We start from the raw sequence: 20,182 nt of genomic DNA, 5'->3' as shown, positions 1-20,182 counted from the left end.
GATCGTTTCTTCTTGATGTAGCACGGCATATTAAGCCTACTGAATTGATGTTGGTGAATGCAACAGCAAATGAATAAATGAGTGAGTTGGTAGGCGAGTGATACCTTACAGCTTAACAAGGAGAAGACAGAAACTAAAAACAAAGAAATGAAACGAAAGCATAGCAGTTTGGGTCCACTTGGTAAGGATGTGATCTATCTGCAAATTCTACGGATAGAAGCCTTTGACGATTATAGAGTTACAGTTAATATTGATATGTATGACTATTTCTTCAAGAAAAAAGTCAAGGTATGCTTGAATGTCTTTATTTATGAAGACAAGAATGTGTCCTGTACATTTTCGAAAACTTTCTGTTTGAAAATAAAGTTTTAAAACATAAAACTTAAGGAAGGGGTAATTTTCAGCTGTCTAGAAAGTTGCCTTCTTTGAAACGCTTCAGTCCTCGGCCATGTTTGGTACCTGAAGGGATGAGCTAATATTGTGAGTTCTCCTCTGGTAGGAACGACATCTCAGGGGAAGCAACGTAGGTGGAGAATGCAGACAGTTTAAAGGTAGGTGCTGATTCACAGGGTCATGATGTGTGGGGAGCGATCCCAACCAACCCCAGTACCATGCTGACATCCCTAAAAGTGTACTCATTACTTCTAGGAAAGGGGGAGTTAACAGCAAGCATCCAAACAGTTCACTCCTTTGCTCCACCAAGCGATTGACAATGATTGACAATTAAGACCTCTGGACTGAATGACCTGCAGGGCGACCTGAGAGCAGTGAGGACCCACGTGACCCAAACCTTAGTTTCTGCAATGCTACAAAAAAGAGAAGACAGTTCCTGGTAGTATGCTCAGAACTTTTTAGACAAAGGATGCTCCACGAATGGAAGATGTTATATAAGTGTTATTTCTATTTGAGACTTGAGTCCCATTGTGATGTAAATCACAGCCCTAGACTAAGGCCACCACAGGGGCTGGATTTCCCCAGCAGCAGCTCTGGCCTTTTCATTTTTCCACCTGAGCACGGGAAGCAGCACCAGACAGGGCTACAGTTTCAGGAGAAACACCCGTTTATTATCTGGAGCCTGTTTCTCCTGGCCAGTTAAAGAGAGGTGATCTCAACCAGCAGGTTGAACCCACACTTAATGCTTCTCAATTACAGTGAGCAAAGATTGACTTATTCTTTTTCGTTTACAGAATTATGCAAAACTCATTCCTGGAGCTACAGTAGGGGTACTACAGAAGGACTCTGGAAACATTCTCCAGCTGATCATCTCGGCTTATGAAGTATGATATTTCACTGCTGGGTTTTCTTTTTGCATTTCTTTGGTATTTAAAAACTAAGATATGTTTTAGGCTGTTAAATGCGCTCTCCTTTGTTGGTAGAGACAGTGCTTATCCAAAGAAAATCTCTCTGCATTAATGGATATAAAAAATTATATCCAAAATATAAATTTTGTTCACCTTATTTGCAGTTATTCTTCCCGGAAGGTGGGGCAGAATGTAGAAAAATCATAAACCTGATCATAAAGGTTGTTTTTATAGTAATAACCAACAACAGCACTGTCACCTGCAAAATTTTAATTCTACTGAAAAGGTTTCATGAGTCATACAATTAAGCTTCCCTCTTCTCTGCCTGAAAAAAAATTAAGTTTAAATTGCCAACGAGTAACAGAGCTACGAGAACTAACTCCACAGGCTTAATGAGACTAAATCATAACTCAAGGGAAAAAACACCAAAGCACACCAGGAACCACTTTGTAGATTTTCTGCTTTTGAGAACCAAGGAAATTTTCCACTGGTTTTATGTCATATATGTACATAAATACATTTATTTTTCTTTTGCCTTGTCTTTGTAAATTAGTGCCTGAAGACAGAATTCTTCCTTTAAAATAAGATCCATACCTACAGGGTTGCTATGTTTTCTCTCTATGTCACCATTTTATAACTCAATCAACAGTGGATGACCAGTTGCCAACTCTTTTTTATTTCAGTTCCTAAATATCATTATCATTCCCCCTTTTTGCCTTTACTTACAAAGAAACACACACACACACACACACACACACACACACACACACACACACAAAGATGAAGCTCTAAGTTAGGACAGGAATGAAAAAAATAAACTTTTATAAAGCAGTAAAGCTCTAATATTTGCTCTAAACAGTTACATAATAGCAGATGAATAAAATTCTAATTTTGATCCTTTAAAATGACAAATAAATGACCCATATGCACTCTATGCCAATACTTAGCATATACTGAACCAGTGTTCCTTGACATTTCAGAATCATCTGGAAAGTTTTTTAAAAATAGGTGTGTCCAGATTCCTCTCACAGATGTCTTGGGAGAATTTTAAGGGAAGGAAGAGTCACGTATTTTGAGAAAAAAACCCCAGTGTTTTTGACATCACCCCACCAATTTTGAAACTCACCTTAATAGGGAAAAGCAAGTTATTTTTTCTCGAATACATTTTCTTAAAGAAGAAAATACAGATGGTCCATTAAAGTTATAGGATGAGAGGTTTTTTTAAAATTCATACCCTCAGAAACTTCAGTTTTCTTAGATCACATAAAAATTTAATCACCATGCTAGTTCACGCGTGAAATTCTTCCAGACAGGAAAGCTTGTCAACAAAATACCATAAAAACCTTCCTCCCTCTTATGCAGTAACGTTTTAATGTGTAGAATCAAGTAAAATCACATGGCAATTCTTCACTGAATTAGAACACGCTCAATTTTCTTTAACTCAGGACTCTCAAAAGTGCTGGCCACTAATATTTTCAAAGGAATTAAGCAAAGTAGAAAACAGTGAATTGTCAAAAATATTTCCCCTCCTGTCTGACCAGCCCTGTCTGTGCCCCTGCTTGCTCTGTCAGAGTTTATGTCTCACTTTACATCTCCAATCACTCACATAATTTACAGAGTAGTTGAAATCAAGACATCAAACATTTGAAGTGAATCTTGTGTCTTCATTTTACTGTCTCAAAAATATGAAGTGTCTGTTATTCTTATATCAAACCATCTTGCTCTAGAGGTATGATTGAAACTCTATGAGTCACTGTGAGGTATGCAACAGATCTTGGCACTGGTTCAAATTATTTTTCTGTTGTGCTATTTTTTAAATGTATCCTAAAAGGACCTTAAAATATGGGGATCCATAGACTAGATTTCTTTCCAACCTATAAAAAAGAGAGAGAAGGAAAGAGACTATATTGAGAGAAAACATAAAACGCTTCTGACTTGTACTGGGGCAGAGGCAAACAATTTGTGTGTATGATTAGTGACGATAAACTTCAGCTCAGTATTTTACAGTGCTGTATTGACATTTAAAAAGCCTTAAATACCAGATGTGTATTCACCTGGCCATCATTCACTACTTTCCTTCCTTCCCTAACCACATAATAAAAGCGGCTGAAATATCCATACTCCCAAGGGTAAGGTCCTCTGTTGGCATTTAAGTTCCAGAAGGGAAGTGACTTGTTTTGTTTTGCCTGGTTCATAGTATATGCTCAATAAATGAATGAGTGAAAAGATGATATATACAAGCAAACACTTATGTCTTTTCTTTGGGAAATTCACATTAAAATATTCCTGGTGAAATTTGCAATATGATATTCCAATTAGATCATTGCTGAGATTTCCTTCATTTTGGTTAGATTATGTCACTCACTACTCCTAATTGCTGTCACCTACAAACGTTCAGGTCATATCCCTCATTTCTCGTTTAGTTCACAGTGTCACTGTCTCCAACACCACTCCTGTCTTATTTCTTGATGATTTCAGCCCATATGTATACGTATATATGATCCTTCCCGTACCCTGGACTCTCAGTTTCTTGAACTCTGCTTCTGAAACGATCTTGTTCCCTTCCCTCTTAATTACCTCCTCATACCTTCACACTCTTGTCATACCTTAAACGTTATCATTGCTGATAGTCTCAGTTACATGCAATCCATTCTCTGCTCACCATTTCCAATCTTTTCACCTCACTCTTGCTAGTTCCCCTAATATTTCTTCCAACCCATCAGGATCTCCAATTAATTGACCCTGTCCTCTGTGTACAATTCCTCATCCCCTTGATGTCCTCTCTCACTTGGCCCCTCAGCTTAAATTCAAACATTGTGGTCACTCCTTAGACACACTCTCAATTCCCCTGCACCTTATAACTCCTTTGAGGTGGTTGGCCAATAGTGGTCCTGGTAAAATCCAACTGTCCACTCTGCACAGCTGAATGGGAATGGGAAAAACATACAATTATGCTACCGGATCTCACTTTAAATTCATGATCACAGACTTCAAGCTGGCCCTCAATGCTGCCCAGCAACCATGCTATATTTCTCTAGTAAACATCCAAATGGAGAGATCTAGGAGTCAGTTGATATGTTAGTGGGCACATCAGCAGAGTAACCTGGACTCTCCCAAACATACTTCGCCATAGTTTTCTGCTTCTCAACTCATGGTAATTCCATCCTTCATGTGGCTAGGACCAAAAAGCTTGAAACGATCCTTGACTCCCCCCTCTTTCTTTCACACTGTACATTTAATCCATCAGGAAATCTTGTTGACTCTACCTTCAAATTTATTTGGAGTTTGATCCAATTGCTTCATCTACTGTCCTCATCCTGGTTGGAGCCACCGTCCTCATTCACCTGAATTATTGCAAAAGCCTCCTAAATGATATTTCCCATTTCCACCTTTGGTTTCCTACAATCCGTTTTCAACAAAACAGCCAGAAATTTCATTAAACGTGTTAAGTCAACTCCTATTACTCTTTTGTTGGTAACCCTAATTGCTTTCTCATTTTACGTAGAGTAAAAGCCGAATTCTTTATAACAGCCTACGAGAACCCTATCAGGTCTGTTCCCCTCCACCCCATCACCTCTGACTTCACCTCCCGTTACTCTCCTCTAATTCTGCTCCAGTGCAGCAAACCTGCCCTCTTCGCTCTTCTGCTCCCAGAGCAAGGCAGACATGGTCCTCCCTTAGGGCCTTTGCATTGGCTGCATGCTCTTCCTGAAACACTCTGTTCACATATATCTGTGTGGCTAATTTCCTCTCACTTTCTTGAAATGTGACCCTCTTTTTTTTTTTTTTTTTTTACATCTTTATTGGAGTATAATTGCTTTACAATGGTGTGTTAGTTTCTGCTTTATAACAAAGTGAATCAGTTATACATATACATATGTTCCCATATCTCTTCCCTCTTGTGTCTCCCTCCCTCCCACCCTCCCTATCTCACCCCTCCAGGCGGTCACAAAGCCCCGAGCTGATCTCCCTGTGCTATGCGGCTGCTTCCCACTAGCTATCTACCTTACGTTTGGTAGTGTATATATGTCCATGCCTCTCTCTCGCTTTGTCACAGCTTACCCTTCCCCCTCCCCATACCCTCAAGTCCATTCTCTAGTAGGTCTGTGTCTTTATTCCTGTCTTACCCCTAGGTTCTTCATGACATTTTTTTTTACTTAAATTCCATATATATGTGTTAGCATACGGTATTTGTCTTTCTCTTTCTGACTTACTTCACTCTGTATGACAGACTCTAGTTCTATCCACCTCATTACAAATAGCTCAATTTCGTTTCTTTTTATGGCTGAGTAATATTCCATTGTGTATATGTGCCACATCTTCTTTATCCATTCATCCGATGATGGACACTTAGGTTGTTTCCATCTCCGGGCTATTGTAAATAGAGCTGCAATGAACATTTTGGTACATGACTTTTTTTGAATTATGGTTTTCTCAGGGTATATGTCCAGTAGTGGGATTGCTGGGTTATATGGTAGTTCTATTTGTAGTTTTTAAAGGAACCTCCATACAGTTCTCCACAGTGGCTGTATCAATTTACATTCCCACCACAGTGCAAGAGGGTTCCCTTTTCTCCACACCCTCTCCAGCATTTATTGTTTGTAGAGTTTTTGATGATGGCCATTCTGACTGGTGTGAGGGGATACCTCATTGTAGGTCTGATTTGCGTTTCTCTAATGATTAGTGATGTTGAGCATCCTTTCATGTGTCTGTTGGCAATCTGTATATATTCTTAGGAGAAATGTCTATTTAGGTCTTCTGCCCATTTTTGGATTGGGTTGTTTGTTTTTTTGATATTGAGCTGCATGAGCTGCTTATAAATTTTGGAGATTAATCCTTTGTCAGTTGCTTCATTTGCAAATATTTTCTCCCATTCTGAGGGTTGTCTTTTGGTCTTGTTTATGGTTTCCTTTGCTGTGCAAAAGCTTTGAAGTTTCATTAGGTCCCACTTGTTTATTTTTGTTTTTATTTCCATTTCTCTAGGAGGTGGGTCAAAAAGGATCTTGCTGTGATTTATGTCACAGAGAAACAAGTGACCCTCTTAATGAATCCCACCCTGATCACTTTTTAAAAATTGTAGCCTATACCCCCTGCCCACACTCTCTTAATCTTCATTATCCCACCCTAACTTTTTTCCATAGCATTTATCACCTTCCTGGTACTACATAATTTTCTTATTTATTGTGTGGTTTCCTTTCTATCTTCCCACACTGGAGTATAAACTCAATCCAGGGGTAAGCTATTTTAGACGTTTTTGTTTCCCAAGCACCTAGAACAGTGTCTGGTACATAGTGGACACTCAACAAATATTTTCTGAATGAATAAACTGGTAATGTAACTAGTTGAGATAAAACAGATTTAAAGGGTATATTTTAATGCTAAATTGGCAGAAATTGAAATCTTAAGACATGGTGGGAATAATCTTTAGGACTGCGAAACGACACTTTAATCTCTGACAAAGACTACATTCTGAAAAGTCAGCCTGTGCCCATCTATGGAAGGAGTGAGCACGTGGGGCAAATAACAAAGCAGAGAAGAGGAGTGACTTAGAATTTACAGTCAGCACCTTAGAATTAGGAGGAAAGCAGGGTTATCGTACCATGCAGTTGGCAAAATTATATTTCAGGAAAGTTTGAAGCAGAATATGCTTTTAAAATTCTATCAATGAAATGGGTATAGGGACTCAAATCCTTTTCGATGAAGTATAACCTACTTCATAGTATTTTACAATTTGTTTTTATTCTGTTTTCTAAAAATAATTTGGTTTTGAAATTAATTGAAATTAATTTGGTTTTGAAGTCCCCCAAATACAAACTTCTATAAAAGAAAGAGGAATAAAGAAGGTCTGAATAATAACACTAGCTTTCCCCAAACAGCAGCCCTCCCTTCCCCTTCCTTGACATTCTTCCTCCTGGGAAACGTTGCCTCTACGTACCCCTCTGCCATCACCCACACGCCCTGTATCTAGTCTTCCCCTCTTCCAGCCCCGTCATCGCATATCCCAGCCACTGCATCCCTGCTCCTCATGCCTCAGGCGTGGTGAGTGCAGCAACATGCCAGCCTCCTTGACTTAAATCTTCCTGTCCACTCCTCTGGCCTGTCCTGCACATGCCTTCCAGACAACCTCCCTGCAGCTGCCTTTTCAGTAAATCAGGCCCCTGCTTAAAAGCTTCATGGAATATTTCCCGCAGGTGTTAACTCATCTCTCCAAACCTCAGGGTTCTTTGTGGTCTGGTGTCTCCCCGGACAGTAGGGGTGCAGGCTTGGGCTGAGCCTCTCTTTTCTCCATTCTGTACCACTCCTGGCACTGAGCTTTCTCTCTTTTGGTCCCCTCACCTGAAATACCATTGTCATCCCCTCCACACATCTAAATCCAACACAGCCATTAAGGACTAGTCTTCTAATACTTCAGTCTTCGCTGACCGCCCTCTTTCCTGAACTCTCCCAAACCCTTATGTATTACACAATTTTTTTTTTTTTCTAATTTAATGGTACATTGACTGACGTTGTACGTTAACTGCTTCACTTGGTTCCACCTTATTTTTTCAACAAGATGATCATCTTGGGGGCAGAAATCCTGTCTTATACCCATTCCCCCAGACCTGGCTCTATACTAAATGTACAATAGGGGCTCTATAAATTCCAGCACTGATTTCAAGGCACAGTTTCTCTCACATTTTAACATCTCTAAAATTGGGATACATTTTATAATTAGTCATGTCTTACCAATGCTTTCAACAGAATGGAAGTCACAATGTAGTTTTCATGGTCTGCACGTGTATAATCTTGGCAGTAACTGTATGTGTTATTGTCACTTCAATTCGTTACGCACGCTGTTGGTAGTGTCGAGTACAATTGCTATTTTTAAATATCTTCCAGGTTTGCACTATGACTCGATAATGAAAAGTTACTGTTTGCGCAGAAATGTACCAAAACTGAATAAGAGGGAGACAAATACTGATATCAGCGAAGCAAATATTCATTGTTGGAGGAATGATCTGTATTCCTTATAAAGTAACAACCAGCTGCTTTATGGGACCTAAAAATGATGATACATAGGATACAAGTAAAGCAAGCTATTGTTATATTTTGTTACTGAGATACAGCAAAAGATTTGCCTTTTATATGCCAAGCAATGCAATTCAGGACTGGAGAAATTTTTCCAACCCTCAAAATGGATAAAATAATTTTTAAAGCAATGATAGACGGACAGGTTTGATTCATATGTAGTGCCAAATGATCTCGAGGTATTTTGTCATAGTTTAATTGTCATAAAATAATGGTGTATCTTATAATTGATGGCATCTTAGATTCGATAAAATATGATGTGTGTGTGTGTGTGTGTGTGTGTATTGCTTGCTTTCTTGCTTGATTGGTGATATGGTGAATTTCTTTTAGACCCAATTTAATTTTATTTATTTGTTGTTTAATGAACATGATTCACAGATTCTTCTCTTCTGGCTCTATTTTTTGGTTGTGACTTCGTTCAACTCTTTATGTCTTATCTAAAGGAACTCCGGTCTGAGGTGGAGCTGGAGGTGTTAGGAGACACTGAAGGACTCAACCTGTCATTCACAGCTGTCTGTAATACTGGGACTCCCTTTCCACACCAGAAGAAATGTTCTCACATGAAGGTGGGAGACACAGTAAGTAGACGGCCCATAGGTCATCTGAAAAAACATCTAGATGATCTGTCAGAAGTTACCTTAGTGCACTGAAGCTAGACTTTTCCTTTCAAGAATCTCAAAAGCGATTTTCAAAGATTTCCTAATAAATGCTTTCGCAAAGCTGATCCCCAAGCAGCTTTGTTTCTTCCCATGCATATTGGTGGCTAGCAGAAGATAATTAGTATTTTCTTTTTTTCCAGGCTTCGTTCAACGTGACTGTGAGTATACCAAACTGTGAGAGAAGAAGCAGGCACATTGTCATAAAGCCTGTGGGGCTGGGGGACGCCCTGGAGATCCTTGTCAGTCCAGAATGCAGCTGTGACTGTCAGAAGGAAGTGGAGGTGAACAGCTCCAGATGCAGCAACGGAAACGGCTCCTTCCAGTGTGGAGTGTGCGCCTGCCACCCTGGCCACATGGGTCCTCACTGTGAGTGTGGGGAGGACACGCTGAGCACCGACTCCTGCAAGGAGGCCCCGGAACTCCCCGCGTGCAGCGGAAGAGGCGACTGCTACTGCGGGCAGTGCATCTGCCACCTGTCCCCCTATGGAGACATCTACGGCCCTTACTGCCAGTGTGACAATTTCTCCTGCGTGAGACACAGAGGGCTGCTCTGTGGAGGTAGGCCATGTCCAAATCCACCTTACAGGGCGACCGTGCACGTATCAAGGAAGGGCTGTGCATCCTTTGCACCTTCCACAGCCACCTGGGCACAGCAGGTGCTCAATAAATGTTTGCTGATCAGTTGAGTGGGTTGACCTTTAGACTAAGGTAACTGATCTTCCCTTATGTTTTTTTCTGGCTCTGACATTCCCTAGGGGTGAGATCTCTGCCAGCTGAACTTACATCTCTATTATTATTTCCCTGGGAGTAAGTAGGTGAAAGACGGATGCCTTCTCTTTGGTTATTACCCAGATGCCACAAAACTGCATGTAATCGAACGCCATTATCTTCCAGACTATTCTGGATCAGGCTCTTGGTATCTGACTCAACTCTTAAATGCTTATTACTTCGGAAAGATAAAAAGCCAGGCTACTTAAGGAGCATACTGCAAAGGACGAGGGACACAAAAATTCTAAATGCCATGCATATTTATTAAACACCTGTTATGTAACAGATACTAGGTTAGGCACAGGGTATAATAAAGATGAATAAGGACATATGTGAAGAAGGCTATGGAAACGGTAAAAATGAAAAATCCTTGGAATTTTTTGAGATTGAGAAAAATTTTAAGTAGCAGAAATATTTATGTTCTAATATCCTTTGTAGATGTAAAAATCACTTTAGTTTAAAGCTGTATGACATATAACATGACTATTATAAAATCATTCTGAGAGATGCACATACGTATTTAAGTACAATCTAGTCAGACAAGAATTACAAATGTGTTAATTATACTTTTAAATGATACAGATTTGTGCTACAATTGAAATCGTAACCGACTGCTGAATTTAAGCTCATGGCTTTTTTTTTTCTTTTCACAATGTGTGAGCAGATAGCTTTTCAAAACAGAAAGCCATTATCTTTACAGAAAACTAAGCAAGTTACGTTTTCAAACCACAGTGTCAGGAACATATAAAAGAGACTGATTTTCAGGGGAAAAGGCCTTTGAAAAACATCTGATACCCTTAGAAGTGCGCCTCTGTTTCATTTCTTGGCTTTTGCTGTTGCTGCCAATAGACTCCTCTGAGGCTGCCTTCTTTCTTCCCCACCGAAGAGTGAAAAGTTTAGGGTCTGTCCAGATTGAGACACATTTCTCTCCCCTTTCATTCAAAGGTGTTTTTCCTTATCTAATGGGTGTGTTTCCAAACCCACATTGGTCTTCTTTTCACACAATGCAGACAGAACACAGCCTGAAGCCAGAGGCCGTCACCAAGTCTCGAAAAGAATCTATTCAGCAGAACCCCAGATTGCATTTCTAATAGAAATCTTTAATAAAATATGTGTGCTTAAGACATTTGACATTGCCTTTTCAAAAAAAAAAACAAAAAACTCCAAAGTGTAATCAAATACAGTATAACAGCAATTATGACCCCACCTGTATTTCACCCTTTAGATCTGAAGTCAGAGGTCTAAGGCTGTGTAAATCGATGGGTTATGTTCAGCCACACAGTTCTTCCCATTTTTTGGTGGTCTTTCAGTTTATTTTGTGTCACGCACGCAGACGGACATAGATTCAGAGTCAATTTGATCTGTGCATTTGTAGTTCAGATGGTCTGACAATAGTGCCTCTCTTTGAATCAGATACAGTGATCGCTAAAGAAATTCTATTTAGAAAATACAATTTTTTTTTCATTTGGACTCAGAAAACTTCACCAATGCCCATTTCCTTCATACATTGGGGTACTTTCCCATCCTCAACCATGACTGTTTCTCGAATGCTTTTTTATGTTCAGTAACATCTCAAAGGATGTTCCTCGATTATTAGTAACTTTCTCTTTTAAAAGGTATAACAAAAGTACAGTCATTCAAATTCAACGAAGAGCAACGGAGCACCTACTATGTGCCTGGCATTGTGCTTAGTGTAGGGATAAAACTGATCCTGGCCTTGTGAACACACAAACTATGGTTGCTGTTGTTTGTCACAGAGGCCTGACTATGCTACAGCCTCATTTCTCATGTAAATCTCACTTATTTTACAACTAACATGCTCTGCAATGTGTTGCTTCTCTGAAGGGCCATTATCACAATGTTCTTTTCATGCACCTTCTTCCATCCATCTGTAAGCACTCAAAGATAGAGGGCTCCATTGATTTTTCCCTTGCCCAAATTCCATTAGTCATTTAAATTTTGATTCTAAGAGACTGGAAACTCTAACAGGCAAACAGCACTACAGAAAAAACTTCCTGCCATTGTGCACTTAGTTATCAGTCAGTGGCATTCCAGAAAGATATCTCCCTCTCAAAAGAGCCTGATAATTTTTTCTTGATCTTTGGTTATCATCTTGCCTCTACATGAAGCCGCTATGAAGTTTTGTTGTTGTTGTTATTGTTGTATGAACAGGTACCTTAGATAACTGGCTGTTTGTGGATATCGATTAACAACATTTGTGACTGGGTTAATGGTTCTGGAAGGCCCACAGAAAGGGAGGGTTTCTAAGTTCTGAAAGGAGCTCTTGGAAGGGTTTTCTAAAATTTCTGCCAAGTAATTCTTATATGCAGTGATACACTTGGGCATTCTCAAAACCTTTGCAAGTGCACATTTCATTTGACAATATTTATATACCGTATACATTTTTCAGAATAAACTTCAATGTGGAAATCACCCCCCTATCATGAAAGTAAGTTTCCCCTCTTGCTGAGGAAGAAACAAAAAGCAATTGTACTTTAGAGGACAGCTTACATATAAAAATTAAATGAATGGTTTTGGCCTAAATAACCTAACTATTCTTAGCTTTGAATTAATTAGTTCAATTATGAATTAAATAGGTTTTGAAATGCAGTCTTAATGTCATGGATCCAGATAAATTTCAAGTCATCTTTCATTAGAGAAGTGTAAGTCTTTTTAGTATATATATGTACAAATTACTATATTACCCTCTCTATATAGATATAGATGATACAGATACAGATGTAGATATATAAATATAGATATAGATATAGGTACATATACACCAGGAGAAGTCAGAATCCAGCTTCAAAATCTTTGTGGTTTATCCTTTGTTCTGTGATTTCCTACTCCATGTCTCTTAAGGCCAGGTCATGAAGATAGAAAAGTAATGACCTTCTAGACCAAAGTTTACAAGAGAAAACCCAGAATGCTTCTTTCTACAATGAACATGGCAACGTCTCCTACAAATGGAAACCTGCCTCACTTGTGATTTCTTTTACATCTGTTTGGTTTTCAGTATAATTATAGGAGTTTCAATACTGATGGATAATTTTGCTGTCAGATTCTTCTTACTGGATAGTGTTTAGGAGTAATGATAATAACTTAGATATTGCTTATTTATGGGCCAAGCACTGTTCTAAACGTTGTTATATATTATCTCAGGTAACCATCATAACAGTCTGATGAAGTAGTGCTATTAATAACCCCTCCTTACCAATGAGGAAACTGAGGCACAGAAAGGTTGAGTAATTTTCCCAACTTGTCCCAGCCCGTACCAGAGCCAGGACCCAAACACGTGCTGTCTGGCTCTACACGTGTGCACTCACCCATTACGTACTCAACCACCGCCACCATGCCCACATGCCTTTGGAATATTGCCAAAGAGCAAAACTTGGGAGGCGATGGCTGGTACGCTTTTCCTTTTCTGAAGAAAAGTGTCAGTTACGAAATTTGTAAGTAAATGCTGTTTGTTTGGAACAGCAAAAGCCAATTTAGGATCTTGGGCATGGCAGGCACCCAAAAAATATTAGGAAAGAACACACAAGCCCATTTACCTGAAACACTTTATTTAACATTTTATAGTAGTTCGGACAGTACTCTGTGGCCAGTTCTTCAGGACCTCTTCAGGAGCCGCTCTTGCCTCTCAGCCTCTTCTGTGAGGATCCCTTTCTCTGATTACATCTTAAATGCTGATGCTCTCCAGGGATTTCCTCACTCTATCTGCTTGCCCTAGATGATCATATCCACATCAGCTTCAACTGCCATCTATCCCTGGTGGATTCCAAACCCCAAACTTCAAGGCTATATATACGTATTCAACCACCCATGGGTCCCTCAAACTCAACAGAACCAAAAATGAACTCATCGTCTTCCCCATCCTAAGCTGCTCTTCCTCGTCTGCCTCAGAACAATCTATTCATTTAACAATTAAGCACTCTCTGTGCCAGGCACTGGGGATAAGGCACCGCATGAGTTAGTTCCATTCCAGGGCAGTAAACAGCAGCCCCATCCAGCTAGCAGCCCAGGGGGGTGACCTGGGGAGGATTCCATCCTCTCTCTTCCCCTTCCCCGCCGCCCTGGGCATCCCATGCCGTGAATTTCACCCGAACCCTTTCCTCTCCATTCCCATGGACACTCATCAGGGCCTCATATCTTCTTGCCTCTATTGCTGGGACAACCTCCTTGCTTTTCGGTGTCTAGTTTGACTCTCTCTACTGATGCCAGGACATTTCTAGACACATATCTATCCCTTCAGGTCTCTCCCTTACTTAAAATTTCATAACTTTCAAGATAAAACCTCTTACTTTAGTCCATAAAGCTTTTCATGATGTGATTTCTGATTTTTGTGGACCTTTTCCTCCTATCCTCACAGACACCCCATACACACCTTTGGCTTTATTCATGTGACTTTACTATGGGTATTAAGCCGGTCACATGATTACACACTTCTGTCATTTACCTTTGCTTTTTTCTCTGCTTATAATGCACGTAACCCTCTTCTTCTATCCTTATCTTCCAAATTCAGCTCAAGCATCACTTCCTCTGGAAACTTCCCCAGATCTCTTGTCTAATTTGGAAACTTCCTCTGTGTGTATGGCACTTACCACGTTGCACTTATTAGCAGTAGTATCTATTTGCCTGTCTCCTAGACTAAGCTATAAGCTCAGCCACCTTGTCTTATTTAATTTTGTATCCTCAAGCCTAAAACAATCTTTGGCACATGATATATGCTCAATTAAAATTTGTTAAATAAATGAATTTGTTGGGCACTCACTGTATACCTGTAGGACATCTAGTTGGTGAATACAAAGCTAGGAGATTTACACATTATCTCATCTGACCACAGCCACTGGAAGCAGGTTTTATTCCCTCTACTTTACAGATGAGGCGTTCATGATTACTCAGCTTGAGTGATGTAGAGGTGGGGTTACTAAAGTCTATCTTGTATGTCTATCCTATGGCACCTTAATTGAAAGCAAAAAATTTTTAAAACTACATATATATATATATATATATATACACACACACACACACACCCCCACAGTTGGCCCTTGAACAACACGGGTTTGAAGTGCGTGGGTCCACTTATGTGCAGATTTTTTTTCAATAAATACATTGGAAAAATTTTTGGAGATTTGCAACAATTTGAACATACTCACAGATGAACTGCATAGCCAGAATTATCAAAAAAATATTTAGGTATGTCATGAATGCATACAGTATATATAGATACTAGTCTATTCTTACATAGGCATAAGGTGAGTGATATTTAATATAAAATTAATAATGTGTTAGTTTTCTTACTGTTTTATAACTTTGCTTTCAAAGCATTATATTACTGTACAGTATGCCTTTCTCATAATTGGAGAAACTGCGTATCAGCCTACCATTACAGGTAAGTGGTTTTTTAGAAAATGTAATCATGCTTCTATATGAATATGTCTATAATATTGTATGCCATAAACATTTTTAACAATTCATTCGTTGGTGTATAGGCTAGGCTACTGGGAAGCAATTATATCAATTATACTAGGCTACCATAAAGCAATCATATTGCTGCTTCTTCGTTATCAAGGCATGAATAGCTATATCTGTAAATAAATATGAATTTCTTTTTCACATTATCTTTTCATTTTTGATGTCTAATGTTGGTAAGTTGTATAATATCTACAGTGTTATAAGACAATATTGATGTAGGTACTGCCAGATGATTCGTCTTGTAAATTTACGGCATTGTTAAATACAGTACGGTACTGTAAATGTATTTTCTCTTCCTTATGATTTTCTTAATAACATTTTCTTTTCTCTAGCTCTCTTTATTGTAAGTATGCAGTATATGATACATATAACATACAAAATATGTGTTAGTCAACTGTTTACATTATCAGTGAGGCTTCCAGTCAACAGGAGGCTGTTAGTAGTTAAGAGTTGAGGGAGTCCAAAGTTATCCTCAGATTTTGGCCTGGGGGGAGGGGTGAGAGTGGGGCGGGGGGCGGGGGTGTCAGTGCCCCAACCCATGCGTTGTTCAAGCGCCAACTGTACATACACACACATACTTGCACACACACACACCAAGTAGCTATTATAGGCTTCTGGACTATCTTATTTCATCTGGTTATAAATTCTGTTGGATATAACATCAGGCAATCAAGTTGGTTCAGTTAAGAGACCAGATCAATGAATGTACACAGTTCGCAAAATACGTTCCATAAAATCTATCTACGCTCACTCCCCCCCGGACCCACACACACGCACTCACTTTTTTTCTCGTTTTTTTCTTGTCTTTTTGATGGTGTTCAAAGGCAAAGAGAAAAGATGGCCCCCAGGAACCGGAAGTGGCTTTAGCCCTAAGAAACCCAGGGCTTTGTTTTGCAGATAACGGCGACTGTGACTGCGGTGAGTGCGTGTGCAGGAGCGGCTGGACGGGCGAGTACTGTAACTGCACCACCAGTACGGAGTCCTGCGTCTCCGAAGACGGGGCGCTCTGCAGCGGGCGAGGGGGCTGTGTGTGCGGCAAGTGCGTTTGCACGAACCCCGGAGCCTCGGGACCCACCTGCGAACGTTGTCCCACCTGTGGCGATCCCTGTAACTCTAAATGGTAATGTCTCTACGCTCACCAGTCCTTCCTGTCCATAGGGTTCATGGTGATCAAAGTTATAATGACATTTTATACACTCAGACCTCAGATTGTTCTTGCTGGCTTTGGTCTGCAAGCCTCCATCAAAACACACAAACCCGCAGGGCCCCTGCGATCGTCAGCCTGGAACGTCAGCCTCTCCCTTGCCTCTCAGCGCTGATGATCCAGGACCACAAAGTCACATTTCTGCAAGAGAGCCTAGCTGGGAAGCTGAGCTGATGTCCCACGCTGATAACATGGACAGTCTCTCCCTTACAGTACCAACCACACATCAGGAATGCCCTGGGAGTAGATTGAGGACACTCACATTCAGTACTTTTTTAAGGGAAACAGACAAGCTTCTTTCTTATCTAGACGTTTATAGCCTGACCTTACTGATTCATTCCTATCTATAAACTCATAAAGGCAAAGAGGCAGAAAGATGATCTTGGCTTTCCATTCCTTCCCTCTTCTTTACCGCTCATGCTCTTTGGCACCTTTCTTTGGTTGTCATTCTACACAGCTATTGTGACTGACACTTTCTTTTATACAATGTGAACAACAACAGCAACAAAACAACCACGTTGCTTTTATTTTCCAGTACCAAAAAAAAAAAGTTTCTTTGCTTGGCAGCTAACTTCTTAATGAAAGCGGGGCAACATTTGCAGGTTAAGTGAAGCAAATCTCCAAACTGGCTGTGTTAGGACATTGCAGGTATAATGTATTATACAGCAAACGTGCTTAAGCAGTTCATACTTTCATTAACTCTGGTACCTAAAATGGGGACGTGTGCATTTCCAATGTAAACAAAGTAAGAAAATCAATATCAATATTCACTCAGTGGTTGCTCACTATCCAAGGTGTCAGAACTTCTCAGTCACTGTGCCTGGACATATGCCAAGAGAAGCACGGGCGCAAGGTTAGACTTACTTGAATAGAATTTAATATAAAATGTCATTTCAAGGTATTTCTTCTATTATTTTTCTATTTTATCTTCTCTGTAAACATGATTCAATCTTCTTTGAAAATTTTTTTTATTTAACTATAGTTGATTTACAATGTTGTGTTAGTTTTAGGTGTTCAGCTTCAGATTCTTTTCCATTATAGGTTATTACTAGATATTGAATATAGTTCCATGTGCTATACGGTAAATCCTTGTTGTTTATCTATTTTGTATATAGTAGTGTGTGTATGTTAATTCCAACTTCCTAATGTATCTCTCCCCTTCTCCTTTCCCCTTTGGTAACCAGAAGTTTGTTTTCTTTGTCAAACATAATTCAATCTTAAATCTGGTTTATAAGACATGAAATTAATAGTCCAAGTAGTTTGAATTTGAGAAATCGGGTAGAGTGATCCCCTTGGTGTTTGTTAGTTTTGAGGTGAAACTGTTCTATTTATTCTTTCATGCACTCATTTATCAAATAGGTATTAAGTACTTACTATAGGCCAGGGATCATGTTAGGCCATAGACATACAGTGATACTGAAACAGTTACAGTTCCTGCTGTCACGGCTGCTGAGCATCTACTGGGAAAGACAGAACGTTTAAAAATGTAATTATAATGATATCTGGGCTAACAGTTACAAGAAGGGATAGAGAGGGTGCAGTGGAACTATATGGCAGGAGATAAAGCTACCAGACTAGCTCGGGCAGCCATCAGTGGCATGCACAAAGGTGTAGAGCTTTCAAGGGCTTCCGTAATCTCAAGCAGCCCCACTGCAAAACCACTCCAAGTAAATATATAACCCAGATACGTGCAGTGTGCTTGCAGTGCAAAGGCCACTTCTAGGTAAGACTGCTACCCCTACTCCACACAGACTGCTGCTCCTAAACCCTTCCAGCAGAGGAATTCAGAGGCTTCCACTACAAGGGAACTAACTGATAAGGATCAGGGAAGGCTTGCCTAAGAACGTGCTGTTTCAGCTGAGATTTGGCGAGGCATGGTGGGCGTGGGCAATGTTTCCAGCACTTAGAGGAGCACACCTTTCCTGGGTCAGCATAATGTGTGCCCACAGTAAGAAAACTTGCAGCTTTGGGTTACTCCAAACACTATCCATCCGTAAAGTGATTGTCAGCACGAGATTAATTCAGGGTCTAAGCTTTACTTTCCTGTGTAGACATCATTAGAGTAGCTTAATTCCTGGGCTATGTTCTTGGAAATACACTTTTCTATAAGTAGCAATCCTTTATTTAAAAACCTGCATTAATGAGGATCCAGGCTGTAATCCTCAGCTTTTGAAAATACCCCTATCAAGGCTTGGACGCATTCAAAAGGGTTACAGAAAAGTGAATCTTTAAAATAGTCATTCAGGACGTATGAGAATTCTTGGAATTCTTGTTAAAACACAGACCATTTCTATTAAGAAAGTCACACTTTGTCTAGTACCATAAACCCTTCCCAGGAAAATGTTTAATGAAAATATAGATAAATCAAATACCAAAATAATTGGGTTTTTTGTTGTTGTTGGGGAAAAATAATTTTAATCTAACCAATCAGAAGCAATCAGTACAGATGAATGAGGATAGTAGCTATTATCAAGGCTGGCTCATGGAACACTGATTACTGAATGGAATTCAGAATAAAGGAGTTTCCTCTTGGACATCACCCAACCATCTTTCTGAAAGTAACGAAACACAATATCCTCTCTGAGACACTCCTATAGCCAGAACCATAGTAACAGCATTAAAGCAATATCCCAGCTGCGTATCTATTTTCCACCAACACAAACTGATCAACTCTGTTGAATAATGTTCACAGGAGCTGCATTGAATGCTACCTGTCTGCAGATGGCCAGGCCGGAGAAGACTGTGTTGACAAATGCAAATTAGCTGGTGCGACCATCAACGAAGAAGAAGGTTCTACTTGTTTGAAATTGCTTTCCTTTCTTTGCACAGTTTTGGAGAGGCAGAAATTCGGTGGAGGGCTCTTCAGTAGCTCGACCTCATTTGTACTAGGGTGTTAATTCACTCGCATTCATTTCTAAGAGTAAATGCATTCCAGAAGGCTAAAGACTCGATGGTTTGGGAGACAAGCAATTTAAAGTCCCGGCTATGCTATTTGCTCTGTTGCAAATTCATCTCTCCTTAACACATGCAATTGGAGAGAATTCCAGAATGCTATATTTTTTTGAATTAGAAGAGTGGAAAATTGAAGAAATAGCTAAATGTTAACCTCCTAACCTGAAATCATCCTCTATCGTCCGATTACCTTATTTCACGATAGGACAAAGTAAGGTATAATATGGGTTTTCTGACAGCAACTCTCAGTCACCAGGCAGTTTCTGGTTAGTGGCCATTTTTCCTGCCCTCCCCTGCATATGCTTTTACTCCCAGCTTCCCAAACATGGGCATTACATGGTCATCCTTAATTCCCTGTTGCCTTGGTCCCAAACTACAAGAAGGGCCTGTTACCTTTAACTGCTAAGCAAACTCTGCTCTTGCTTCCACCTGCCATTTTTGAAGTTCCTTACTTAAAATCAGATTCTTTCTAATGGCAAGATGTTATCTCAAATCTGTAAATTGGTTGTATTTTGGCTGGTAATGCATTTAAAAAATAACTTGTGAACTTTAAAACAAAGCCGATGACTGACTTCTCCCAAAGGGACCATCTGGGGGGATTTGCTTTTCCATCATCACAAACCCCCTGCCTTACCCCTGCTGCTCAGGTAGGGACGTTGTTCTGCACGCCTCAGAGGCACCGCCACGGTGCATCTCAGGAGGAGTGGGATAACCAAGACAATAATTTATGACACTCTAGGATATGTATCTTG

At 39.9% G+C, this 20,182-nt stretch overlaps 1 protein-coding gene across 2 annotated transcripts in view; it reads left to right on the top strand.

Moving 5' to 3' along the window:
* ITGB6 (integrin subunit beta 6) overlaps positions 1-20,182 on the top strand; it is a 68,342-nt gene that overhangs the window by 32,802 nt on the left and 15,358 nt on the right. For both annotated transcript variants that reach the window (XM_065880498.1, XM_065880499.1), the window contains 5 exons: positions 1,188-1,277; positions 8,813-8,947; positions 9,169-9,586; positions 16,172-16,394; positions 19,171-19,268. In XM_065880498.1, the coding sequence (XP_065736570.1) occupies positions 1,188-1,277; positions 8,813-8,947; positions 9,169-9,586; positions 16,172-16,394; positions 19,171-19,268 (964 nt within the window). The remainder of the gene's footprint in view (positions 1-1,187; positions 1,278-8,812; positions 8,948-9,168; positions 9,587-16,171; positions 16,395-19,170; positions 19,269-20,182) is intronic.

This window comes from Phocoena phocoena, chromosome 7 (assembly GCF_963924675.1).
Source record: "Phocoena phocoena chromosome 7, mPhoPho1.1, whole genome shotgun sequence".
In the NCBI taxonomy this organism is placed as follows: domain Eukaryota; kingdom Metazoa; phylum Chordata; class Mammalia; order Artiodactyla; family Phocoenidae; genus Phocoena; species Phocoena phocoena.
This window is presented reverse-complemented; position numbering and strand designations above follow the sequence as displayed.